This window comes from Grammomys surdaster, unplaced genomic scaffold (genome assembly GCF_004785775.1).
Source record: "Grammomys surdaster isolate TR1022 unplaced genomic scaffold, NIH_TR_1.0 185, whole genome shotgun sequence".
Lineage (NCBI taxonomy): Eukaryota > Metazoa > Chordata > Mammalia > Rodentia > Muridae > Grammomys > Grammomys surdaster.
Genome location: NW_021604630.1, coordinates 15970698 through 15983758, shown reverse-complemented (window position 1 = coordinate 15983758; position 13061 = coordinate 15970698). Strand labels below are relative to the sequence as shown.

At 35.1% G+C, this 13061-nt stretch overlaps 1 protein-coding gene across 1 annotated transcript in view; it reads right to left on the bottom strand.

The window, feature by feature from the left end:
- The window catches only part of Micu3 (mitochondrial calcium uptake family member 3), a 73251-nt gene that overhangs the window by 43551 nt on the left and 16639 nt on the right, over positions 1-13061 (bottom strand). The window contains exons 2-3 of the mRNA XM_028768294.1: positions 5659-5812; positions 1388-1419 (exon numbers count right to left, since the gene is read on the bottom strand). Of these exons, the coding sequence (XP_028624127.1) occupies positions 1388-1419; positions 5659-5812 (186 nt within the window). The remainder of the gene's footprint in view (positions 1-1387; positions 1420-5658; positions 5813-13061) is intronic.

Sequence of the window (13061 nt, the reverse complement as noted above, 5' to 3'; positions counted from 1 at the left end):
GTCACAGAAACAGAAAAGTAACTAAGTAAGTTAAGTAATAAGTAACTAAGATGGTACATGTAAGAATATCTGATAGATTTTGTGGCTATTGTGCAATATATCTTGATACAGTTTTCTAACTGCTAGTATCAATTTACAATTATTATCAGCATGTTAGTAACTTTGATTCTTTTATTTTTATATATAGTAGTACTTGCAAAACTCTTATTAGATATGAACTTTTAAAATTGTATTACCTGTTACTATTTTAGTCCTAACCCTACTCTCCCTCCTTCGCCATCTTCTCCTCCTTTTTCTCCCCGACAGAGTATGTTTTATGGTCACAGTGCAGTATAGAAGCCTGGCTTCTTTGGAGACAGGCCTTTCAGAGATATCACTAATTTCATCATCTGAGATCTTCCTAAGTTATTAGAGGAAAGACCAAGTGGAAACAGTGAGAAGATGGCCACAGAAAAGGAGAAAAGCCAGAAGAAACCAACTTGCTAATGTTCCAGATCTTACATTTTTAGTTTGCAGTATTGCATGACAATAATGCTGTTTAAGTCACTAAGCTGTGGTCCTTTATCAGGACAATCTAGAATTCTCAGCTCATGACGTAGACAATTCTCTGGCTGTGACACCATGCACCTTTACATTATGTTTAACTGTAAAGACAATGTTTCTCAAGTTTCACAAGTAAGCACGCATTTGCCATTAGAGGCTTTTGAGAAAGGAAATTAAAAATAGCCGATCATCAGTACATTAGAAGCCACTTTGTGGTCCTTCCCGATGACAGTCCCTTCCATCTCTCCAAGAGGTTATTATTGCTTGAACGTTATGTTAATTTATCCCTTAGTTTTGCCAACTGTGGTTGAATCCTTAAGCACTTTCATCTCACTCCCCTTTAAGTCTACTATCCATGTGCTTTTTTTCCTTTTAAATCACATGACCAGCCTATGAACTTCTGACCCTCTTTTTCTATGTAACTGATGGCTTCTCTAGTTATGAATTTCTATGTGAAATCACCTAGTCATAAAGCAGATAAAATTTGACTTTAATGTGAATATGTTGATGTAGAATTTAACCTCAGGGATGGAACTGTTGGGCATAGAGTCTGTATATTTTCAATTGAATGGAAAATGCTAATTGTTTCTAAATAAGAGTTACTAATTTACACTCATGCATTACAATTACCATTAACCTTTATCTTTACTAGCCCACTTTCTTTACTTTCTGACATTATGAAGATTAAAAATACCACCATTATATGACTTTTATTTATAAAAACCACACACATATATAAAAACACATAATTATATAGAATCAGATAATGTGCATGTGTGCTTACACATGTGTGTATCATGTGTTGTGTACATGCATATGTTGTATACCAAGAGCTTTAACTTACCTGTTTAGAAAGTGACTTCCACGTTTTAGCAACTAAAATAAATATAAAATAATTAGATAATATTGTATGTAATGTATATCCAAATTTAGTAACCATATATAACCATATCTCAAAATTAAGCTTTTATGTTCAAAAGGAAAAGGTTTTTTTTACACTCAATATTTGAATCTAAGATATACTCTTTTCATGTTATTTGTTTCTAATACAGTAACTTTATATAATCAATGAAATCAGTGTCATGGGAATTTTTATGTTATGTTCCCATAACATAAGGTAAGTTAAGTTACAACTATTTTATGGGACTTAAAGGATACTTCTGACATATTTAATGATACTTATAAAACATTAATCTGGAATCAAATGCATTAGTATTTCAGGAAATAATTCATAGGGGAGGTCTGTTCAGGATAAAAATGACAGAGGCAAAGAGAAGAAGACATAACAAGAGCACTCATCAAATGAACGGAAGTTCTTATCCAGTTTGAATTCTTCCTTCTAGACTTAGTCTTGTAGGGTAAAAGTGTGGTAGCTGAATAAAATACCACTTTTTTTTATCGTGTCAATATTTCAGTTTAATCACCAAAGTGCTGGGACAGATGCATAGCCAACTATGTTGTTTCTTTTGTTCAAATTCTACCATTGTAAGTGGTAAGAATTGTCTCCAAGTTGGTAGCAGTTAAGTTCTACAGTATCCTTGCATTAGGAAAACTGGTGAACTATCAATATTTGTTTCTACATAGCAACTCTGTATAACTAATAGTATACTGAATTTAAAATTATAAGGAACACACTGTGATGCAACTCTCTCTCTTGAAGGTAATAAATATATTAACTCATCTTGAGATCAAAAGTGAGGAAATAATTTTATAAAATTTGAAAACTAATTTTTTTAGAGATCAATTTTTCTTCTATTTCATAACAAAATCTTTACCCAAGTAATCAAGCAGTAAGATCACAGGAATTTTGCATGTAACCTTAATTATGATACTGTACATATAATTTTGCAATGGCTCTTTTTAATGACTAGAACAATGAAGTAACAGTTCTGAAAGAGTATTAAAAAATCCCTCACAAAGACATGGACATGCTCTTATGCAATGCTCACAGACTATTTAGCCAGTGAGGAAGTTAGATTGACTCTTGAGTCTGTGGTTTTATAAGATTTTCACAGTAGATTATTCACAAAAGACATACTCATTCTGCAGGAAATGTACCATGTTCAATATTATTAGCTGTTAAAGCAATAAAATCTAAAGAGCCGTTAAGATAAGTCTTCAAAGGGTGTGCTGACTTTCTAAATTTTTTATTTCATTTGAAATCACTGAGTGTATAAAATAGCAGTTAAAGAGCGGCATTAAGTCTATTAGAAATATTTTATTCCTCAAGTTGTAGACTGATGCTTATCATATCTGTGATAATTTTTGTATCTGAAATATTTTAATAGTATTTCTAAAATATAAATTAAAATTATTTTTGAGTATAGGAAAATAAAGACATAGTCTATAGTCTAATCCTAGAAGAAAACTTACTTTTCAGATTTTATTCTAAAGAGAAGAATAAGATAATTTTTAGTTTCCAAAAATTAAGACTAACAATCTGGTATATTTTACAATTAATATTTGAGTTACAATTATTGAGAAAATCCTTAAATGCATTTTACTATTGACTGTCATAACATTTTATCAAAGATGTTAACTATCTTGACTATGAATTCAAAGCTGGCTCTGTGCTGCTAGTCACACAATTTACTTGCAAGATATATTTCATAAGGTTACTATTATTTTCATATTAATAAAATTATTAGACTACTTAAAAATAAAGACTAGAGAACCCACATTATAGCAAGTCAATTAAGTCAAAGGGCTATAAATCTTATCTTAGCCTTATAATTACTATTCAAAAGAGCCCTATTTAATTTTCAGCCATTTCTGCCCTCCATATTTCCACAGTGGCTAACTGTAACTACACTATTACTCTCTAGATTGTGTGTTCTCAGCACTTTCCTGCTAGTCAAAAAAATCAACTTCTACTTTTAAAGTTGATTTTGGGTTCAAATCTTGTATGATCAATGTCTACATCAAATTCCAGTCCAGCTGCGTTTCCTTTCCCTGTCAGAGCCTTCATTTCTTCATTTATCATTTCACTCTGCCACCTAGTTTTGTCTTAGTCAATTCCCTGAAATGTCAGATTTAAAAAGTATCAGCAACCTTCCTATTACTAAGTCTGGACTCTCTTTTGTCCTCACCATCTTGGCCCACTCACTGCCCACCCCAGACATTTCCTTTTGGTCTCTATGACTCTATACCATTCTGGTATATTTCTTGTGTTTCTTTGCGGCTTACTCTTTTCCAGCATTTGTACACTTTTCTTTTTAATGAACAAGAGTTCTTCAAGAATCAGCTCTTGGTCATCTAAAATAGTACATTGTTTCTCTGGACAATTTCAATATATATAGCATGAACTACTAATCATGTACTGACAAATCCCAAATATGTATGTGCAGACCTCTCCCTGGACTTCACTGTCAGAAGTCAAAGCACCAAAAGTCAATTCATTGAGGTTTGGAATGAAACTTTGTAAGCTCAGGGTTTTCCACCCATTTCCCCTTGTTCCTGAAATGATAATTCTGAAACTTAATTATTTATAAATAAATCCCTAGGCTCTAAGCTTTGGCTCGTTCCCACTAGCTCATAACTCAGTTATCCCATTGGAATTGTTCTCCGTCTGCCATGAGGCTAGTTACTCCTCCGTTTCAGTGTCTGTCTTCCTCAGAGTCCTGAGCTAAGTCCCCAGCTCTTGTCTAACTCCCAAAGTTCCAATCTCTCTACCGGAACTCCCACCCATTACTTCCTGCCATTGGCTTTTTATTGACAGGTGATGTTTCCACACAGTGCACAAGAGATACCTTCTACAAAGCTCATCAGAAAAGCACTGGCTCAGCATAGACAAAGCCTGGATCCAATGCCCAGAACTGAGTGGAAAAGAAACCATTAAAAGCTAGTTGTACACTTTTGCCAAATTATTGAAAACTTAAGTTTGGTTTTGCTATGGAGGAAATAAATGGCTATAAATTTATGAGAAATTTTATGAAATGATAGTCAATTTATTTGATACATTAATTTTTAATGAATTATCTTTCAGTGAGCTGAAACTAGATAAATCCAATTTCTACATATTCAGTACATCTCAGAAACATCAGTGAAAAATTTAGTGCTGTTTTTTTCCTCCTCAACCTTATTCTTACAAGCCATCCATCCAGTTAATCTAACCCAAGGCCTTTCATACAAGAGAATCTTTCACTGCCATCTTGGAGAGCTTGAAAGCCTGAATATCACAAACAAGTTGTGGCAGAGCCAAAGAGAATACCCAAGGCCACAAGACACAATGAAAGTGGTTTTCCCTTTCCTAACCACCTGTATCTGTGAGGTGCATTTTCTTTATACACTTTATTGAAAAGCACATATTAAAACGGGTTAGATACAAAACCATACACAAGAATCTCACTGCCTTTTTATTAAGTTAGGTATAAAGCATTTCCAAGAAATGTGCAGTTGTCCAAATGTTTGAAAACAACTCCTTTATCATGAGAAAAAGTGGGGAAGAACTAGCCCATCTCTATACTTCAGGAGCTATGCAGATGACAAAAATGCCCAATTCTTGAGCAAGGCTAACAGCAGTGCTGGTCCTCTGAATTACTATATTTTTTTGGATACACAAAATAATAGGTAGAATGTTAATCTCTTATAAGAATATTTAAAGTAAGGTGGTGTTCAACATGTGAGGGAGTGACTCAAAAATTCTTCAATGTTAGACATAAAGATTTTAAAGAAATATCATTCTGCTGGGGCAGGCAAGATGGCTTAGCAGTTAAGAGCACTGGCTGCTCTTCCAGAGGACCCCAGTGCAATTCTTAGCAACCACATGGAAGCTCACAATAGTCTGTAACTTCAGTTCCAGGGGATCTGACATGCTCACACCAATGCATATTTTAAAACAAAAAAAGGTAAAAAGAAATGTTGCTTGCAAACACAGCATAAGGCAATGAATTTTCAGGTGTCACATTACGTTGTTATGTACTCTAAAATATATATACTGTTTCATATTTTTACAAAATAGATATTTCTCTCTTCAAACTTCATTTCTATTGTCATCTATTTAACTTGGCCAGAATTGCTTAGTATCCATCACTCTACCACCATCTTTGGTAGTTCTTGAAAATTATTATGATACTGAAGGTAAAATTATGCAGATAATTTAAAATTTTTACTTACATTTGGGCTCATCTGTTGTAACAGCCAGAATAAAATCATGTGGAGTCATGAATAACTGTCCTTCACATTCTATAGATGCAAATAAACGAAACCGTCTCTCTCGAGATGTAGCACAGAGGTCCAAGTCTTCAGTAACAGCTCTGCCAGTAGCAACCTATGGTTGAGACAGTAGGAAAATATTAATTGGGAGAAACACTACCACCTTTAAGAAGGCAGTTCCTCAGAAAATTAGAAATAGTTCTACGTGAAGACCCAGCTATAACACTCCTGGGCATATACCCAAAAGATACTCCAACATATAACCAAGACACATGGCTCTATCATGTTCATAGCAGCCTTATTTATAATAGCCAGAAGGTGGAAACAACCCACATGTCCCTCAACCAAAGAATGGATACAGAAAATGTGGCACAATTACACAATGGAATACTATTCAGCTATTAAAAATGATGACTTCACGAACGTTGTTAGGCAAATGGATGGAACTAGAAAGTATCATCCTGAGTGAGATAACCCAGACCCAAAATGACATATATGGTATATATTCACTGATAAGTGGATATTAGCTCCAAAGCATAGAATACTCATGATACAACTCAAAGACCATATGAAGCTTAACAAGAAGAAAGGCCATAGTATGGGTGCTTCAAATCCACTTAGAAGGGGAACAAAATAATCACAGGAAGCAGAGGGAGGGAACAACCTGGGTTGAAGAGGGGAGGGGAGGAAAAAAGGGAGGGCAGGAAAAAGTTTGGGAAGGGACAGGAGAGAAGTCCAGAGGGCCAGGAGAATGAATAGAAGTAAGTAGTAGTGGGAGCGAAGGGGGACTTGGGGAACCACTAGAAAGTCTCAGACACCAGGATGCAAGAGGCTCCCAGGACCCAATGCGGATGACATTAGCCAAAATACCCAGCAGCAGGGACATAGAACCTGAAGAGACCACCTCTAGTAGATAGACATGCCTCCCCTAGTGGAGGGATGGGGCCACTTACTCATCTCAAAAATTTTAACCCAGAATTGCCCCTGTCTAAAGGAAATACAGGAACAAAACTGGAGCAGAGACTGAAAGAAAGATCATCAAGAGACAGCCCTCACCAGGCGATCCATTCCATCCACAGACAGACACATCATTACATCCAGACACTATTGCTGATGCCAAGACGTGCTTGTAGATACAGCCTGGTATGGATGTCCTCTGAGAGGCTCTGCCAACACCTAAGACAGATGTAGATACCCACAGCCAACCATTGGACTGAGTCTGGGGACCCCAGTGGAAGAGTTAGGGAAAGGACCTAGGAACTGAAGGGGATTGCAACCCCACAGGAAGAACAATATCAACTAATCGGACTCCTCAGAGTTTCTATTGCTACTGACAGATAGCTTTGTTCCTCTGTGATTAGACTGATAGATTATTTCAATATTTCTGTATTCACTGAAAACTGCTTTGTATCCTATATATTGTCAATTTTTGAGAATGAGCCATAGATTGTGGAGAATGTGTATTCTTGTTTCAGTGAAAAGTTTAGCAGTTTTCTGTTAGTTAACTGATTTATGATGTCATTTAACTGGTGAGAATGTGGTATTGAAGTCACTTACTATTACTCTGTCTCAGCTAACCCATGCTTTTACATGTAGCAGTATTTGTTTTATGAAGCTGATCATACCAGAATTTGGTGAGCATATGTTTAAAACTCTAAGATCCTTCTGGTGACTCATCATTGAAAGAATGTGAAGCAATCTTTGTTTTTTCTGATGTTCTGTTTGGAAGTCTGTTATGCCAAATAATTAATATACACCATGCTTTTAATTTAAGTTGTCAAAACAGCCTCACAATATAGACTTTCTAACATGGTTAATATAGATATATATTTAGTCATCTCCAACTATGTTTTTGGTAAGGTTTAACAGTTTTCTTCTTATAAAATGAATGATAATTTACTCATAGACTTTAGTTTCCTTGAATTGGAAACAAGTCCTTTTACTTCTACTTTTATTTTTAACTGGTTTTTGGTTATTTCTTTTGTTTTAATTTTTGGTTCCGTCAGACACCCTGGTTATGCAGCCTTGGTGTCTAGAGGGCTGAGGCTACAGGAGCACAGGAGCGTACCATCCATCTATGATTCAATGGTTATTTATGATGAATAGCAAAAGTATGACTGTCATACATTTGCTTTGTATTCATACACCTTATTAAATATTATCATCAGTTTAATTTCTTCTTAGATTTTTCTAAGTAAATAATTAGAAGTTCTTTTAAAAGGTGATAATTACAGTTTACATATGTTAACTGGCTTAACTATTAAAAGTCTAGGCATGTAAACTGACATTTAATAATACCAGAAATGCTAATGAACTGCCAATAAGAGCAATCTTTCCTACTCATATTTATAAACAGGCTCTGCCTTACATAGGAATGGACATTTACATGGTTTCCTTTATCTATAAAAGTGAGTGGCTTTAAACAGCTCTTAGAAATCTCTTACTCCTCCTGCCTCCTTAAATTTGTACCAGGATAGGAAAAATAAAAATCAGCAAAAGTTGATTAAACCTTCAAACAAAAGTCTTTAGTTTAAAAAAAATGTATAGATATCTCTAAAGAAAATCTCAAAATACAGTGTGTTCTCCTACAGTCTTCAACAGAGTCACCATCCACTTGAAATTTAATGTGTGTACTTGCCTTTTTTCTAACTTTGTATTACCAAATTTCTCAAAATGTTCTTTTGGTTTTTGTTTGTTTTCCCGTAAACACTGCCCTATTATTAAGACTGAGATCTGGTTCTCTATACATTCATATTGAGATACTTAGTATGCACATTTGTTTTTTGTTCCAAAAACTTATCTATGTATCTAGAGAAGTTTAACAGTAATTAGCATTACCACCCTATAATTTCCAAAAGTTAATTTCAACTAACTATAGCTGAGCAGATCATGATCTTTATATTTTACTCTATAATTAGAAAACTGAGATATTTCTAAACTAAATCTGGTGACAAGTTGCTATAGTTGCCAACCAAAATAACAAGAAATCTAAAATTCTAAAAGTTAAATTCCTTTCATCACTGTAAGCTCAATTTCACACTGAAAATAAAGTTTCAGATTTCAAAGTAATGAAATAACACATGAATAATTTGAGAAGTATTACCAATTAAGCATAAAACACCATGAATTTATTTAGCTTTACATTGAAATAGTCTAACTAGACATTGAAAAAATCTTAGAGCACTTTTTTTTTTTTAAGACACAGCAGGAAAACACAGACAGCAAACATTTAAGAGACGGCATTGCTGTAGCACTTTAAAACTTTGCAGTTTTGAAACATGGTCTGACGAAGTCCGGGCTGATTCTACAGCTAAGGATAATAGTGAATGTTGAAGCCTCCTTCTTCTACCTCTCAAATTCTGGGAGCACAGAAAGTACCACCACATCTCATTTCCTGTGGTTCGAGAATTTGAACCCAGAGCCTGCTGTATGGTGGGCAAGCGCTCTACCATCTGAGCTACATCTCCAGTCCCAAAGGATGTTTACATGTAGCAAATGTTTAATTAACTGTTAAATTGCACATTATAGAGATATTATAAAATATCTGTTTAAATCCATTCAAGCACAAGCCTCAAAGTTGGAACATGAATTATTTGTATTAACAAGGCCAGAGAGTAGAAGATAAAGTCAAAGACTTCTAGAATTATCAGGAAACTTAAACTTATCTTTTTATATTTTTATTTCTAAGAAATTACATCTTATATTTTCTACAAAATAATAATAGTATGACATTCTTTTTCACATAAGCGACAAATGTTTAGGGACTCTATCTCTAGAAAAGAATCTATTTTTCTTTATTATTAAGAATCTGTGAGCTTCACTTCATGTTCTAATCTCATACTTTCTACTCATTAAAAAAAAAATGGAGAATCTGAGGCTGAAGAGGACACAGCAGATAAGAATACATGTACAGGTCTTGCAAAAAAAAAGAAAACCTGATTTCAAATTCCAGCATCTATATAAAAGTTGGGTGTGGGCTTATGGGCTCCTATAACTCCAGAGCTGGAGGCAGCGGCAATTACTGAGGCTTAATGGCCATGTAACTAGCTTCAGGAGACTTTTTGTCAAGGGAATAAAACAGAGTTATCAGGACACCCAATTGATGGCATCTCCTAGCTATGCGTATGTGCTCAAGTGTGTGCGTGGACACACACACATACATATACACACAGGGGGATATTTATTAATAAAAATTCTTAATGACCACTTTTAGGTTACTGTATGAATGATCTAAAACAGTGGTTCTCAATGTCCCTAATGCTGTTACCCTTTAGTACAGTTCCTTATATTGTGGTGAACCCCAACCATAAAATTATTTCATTGCTACTTCATATGAATTCAAAATTTCTAACTGCAATTTTGCTACTGTTATGAACTGTAACGTAAATGTTTGATATGCAGGCTATCTGATGTGACTCCCCCAAAGGTGTTGCAACTCACAGCTTGAGGACCATGGTCCTAAAGTCAAGCTGACAGAACTAAGATTACCTTATAAAGTAGCAGAAAATTGTTAAAACTATATTTTTAATTACTGTGCTTTTCAAAAAGAAACAAAAATAATGTCAATGCAATTATCATCCTGGAATTTCCAAGTACAGAGCTTTGCAAACACTATTTAGACGTTACTTATTACTGGAGTTTAACTAGGGCCTACAGGCAACAGAGCACATCATTATCCTTCCTATGAATAACAGAAAGCAAAAGTTTACTGCCAAGACAGTCTCCTGTTACTTTGGGTCAGCAATGTGAAAATTTACTCTGTGGTAAGGTCTGGTTTTTCCAGGGAGGCAAGATTAAATGCCAGATAAGAGATTTACTACCAGACAATTAGAGAAATTAATGCCTACAAGCTGATAATACCATAAAAAGGTAATTTGAAACAATTACTTAAACACTGAACATTGCATTACTTATATTTTTAGCAATCAAGAAACATAAAACTGAGAATAAAGAATAGTAGAGAAAGTTAATATCATTTGTATTAATCAGATTATTGAGAACAGACATCATTACTAGTTTCCTTTAAAATACATTTGTTTTATTTAAATCAAATAATCTAAATTTTCAAAATAAAAAATGTATTCAACTATACATAGGAAGTTGAACATCTGGTAATAGGTTCTAGCTCATGCTGGCAACTGTACCAACAGTTTCATAAAATATTAAAGAACAAATAACTTTTTTAAAAAAAATTCCCAGTTAAGAATATGTTGGGGAAGAATCTATGGGACATATTCTATTCAAGTAGCTGGAAAAGTTGTTCATGGTAGTACTTTCTCATATGGCTTGAGGCTTATATAGGAATCTAAGAAGATAAAAGACATAACCCTTTCTTAGCTTGCTGGGTGGTCCAAAGGTTAAACATCAAATTCCCAGTGTGGGAAAATCCCAAAGTACTCAAGGTAAATGTTTTGATGCTTAACATACCTATATAGAAAAACACAGCTGAAGACAAGCTAGCAGTATATTCGTGGCTGAGATCAGATAAGAATAAAGGTGTTAATAAACTGGCCATTTATGAAGGTTTTATATGTATGGGTGGCTTGTCTGCATGTATGTTAATACACCACTTACATGCCCGATGCCCATGAATGCTTGAAGAGGGCATCAGATCCCCTGGAGCAGGAGTTACAGATGGCTGTGAGCTGCCAAGTAGGTCCAAGACTCAACCCTGGTTCTCGGACTGAGCAGCCATGGTTCTTAACTGACAAGCCATCTCTCCAGCCCCATGCTTTTAGTCTCTATCCATATTATGTGCGGTAGCTTATTCTTTACAGATTTATCAAATATCTTTCTTAATAGCTGATGAAATATAAATTCTTATACAAATACCTTATAAGATATAAGACATTCTTAAGGTGGTGTGACATCAGGAACTACTGCTTGAAGCTTATTTCTTCTTGTCTGCTGAATGTCTATCTTATTCCTGAAGATCTCTCTTGCCCTTTGATTTCATGTTTTTCTTTCTCTACTGACTACTTCCCTCTGCGTATGGCCATTGCGCTGTGCTCCCACCTTAGAGAGCTTCTGGCTTCTCCAGTTAGCTAACCTTCTTCTCCTCCCTTCTACTTCTTTCCTATCTTTAACAGCACATTCCCTGTCTCAAGTTTCTTCTTCTTCTCCTTTGAACCTAAGCAGGCTCTACTCTCTTCCTCCACTAAATCTATTTGTCAAGGTTGTCAATGACCTTCTTGTTGCTTACTCCAAAGAGCAAATTCTCAGTTTTCATCTTACACCTTGTGACAGAGTTAGTAACTCCCTTGAAAAAATTTATTAGGTCAAGTTCCCAAACTTCATTCTTCTGATATTCCTCTGTCCTAGCAGTTCCTTTTTGGTTATTTCTTTTAACTAAAAATGTACTTATTTTTATATGCATGAGTGTTTGTCTGCATGTATGTTTCCATCTCTACCATAATTATGGGCTGTGTAATCCTCATCTCCTTTTAGTTGCTCCTTGTCAGCCATTTGGTCACAGAAACGAGAAAGTCAACAAATACATATGTCTTACAAATACTTTAGTTGACTTCACAAAAATGTGAAAGCAGAAGGTAATTGTGTAAAACATTTTAATCAAGTGTCTTCCCTGGAATGGGATATTTCCTTTCAATGACTTATCCTTAATTCTCAGATTCATATATTACAAACTATTTGACACAGGCTTCACTATGTACACACTGCTGATATGGAACTTGATATATATACAAGGTTGGCCTCAAATTTAGAGATTCTCCTGTCTCTGCCTCCCACGACCTGGGATTAAAGGTGTGGGCTAAGAGCCTTGATTATTGTCAACTATTCAGTTTTGTGTTTAGCCAATCAATTGAAAGTTAAAAACAGAATGTTCAACTTTTGAACCTCTAGAGCAGCAGTTCTCAACCTTCCTAATGCTGTGGCCCTTTAATACAGCTCCCTCATGCTGTGGTAACTCCCAACCATAACATTATTTTTGTTGCTACTTCAAAACTATAAGGTTGCCACTGTTATGAATTGTAATGTAAATATCTCTGTTTTCCAATAGTCTCAGGCGACCTCTGTGAAAGAGTCATTGACCCCTAAAGGAGTTGTGACCCACAAGTTGAGAGCTCTAGAAGGACAAAAACCACGAAAATGGATCCAGCCTATGCCAGGGAGTACAAATGAGGGAGCATATATTCGTAAGACAGCAAAACAAATGCAAACATGTTTCTAACCACAATAAATGAAATAGTGATAAAATGCCTCATAAAAAAAAAGAAACACCTCACAGGGTTAGTAAGATTGATTGCTCAGAAGGACAGGGAATGCTCACTATGTACAAGACTCCCAGCATACTCAAATACAGAAAGAGAAACTCTCAGACTGTGCCTTTCAAAAACCCATACAAG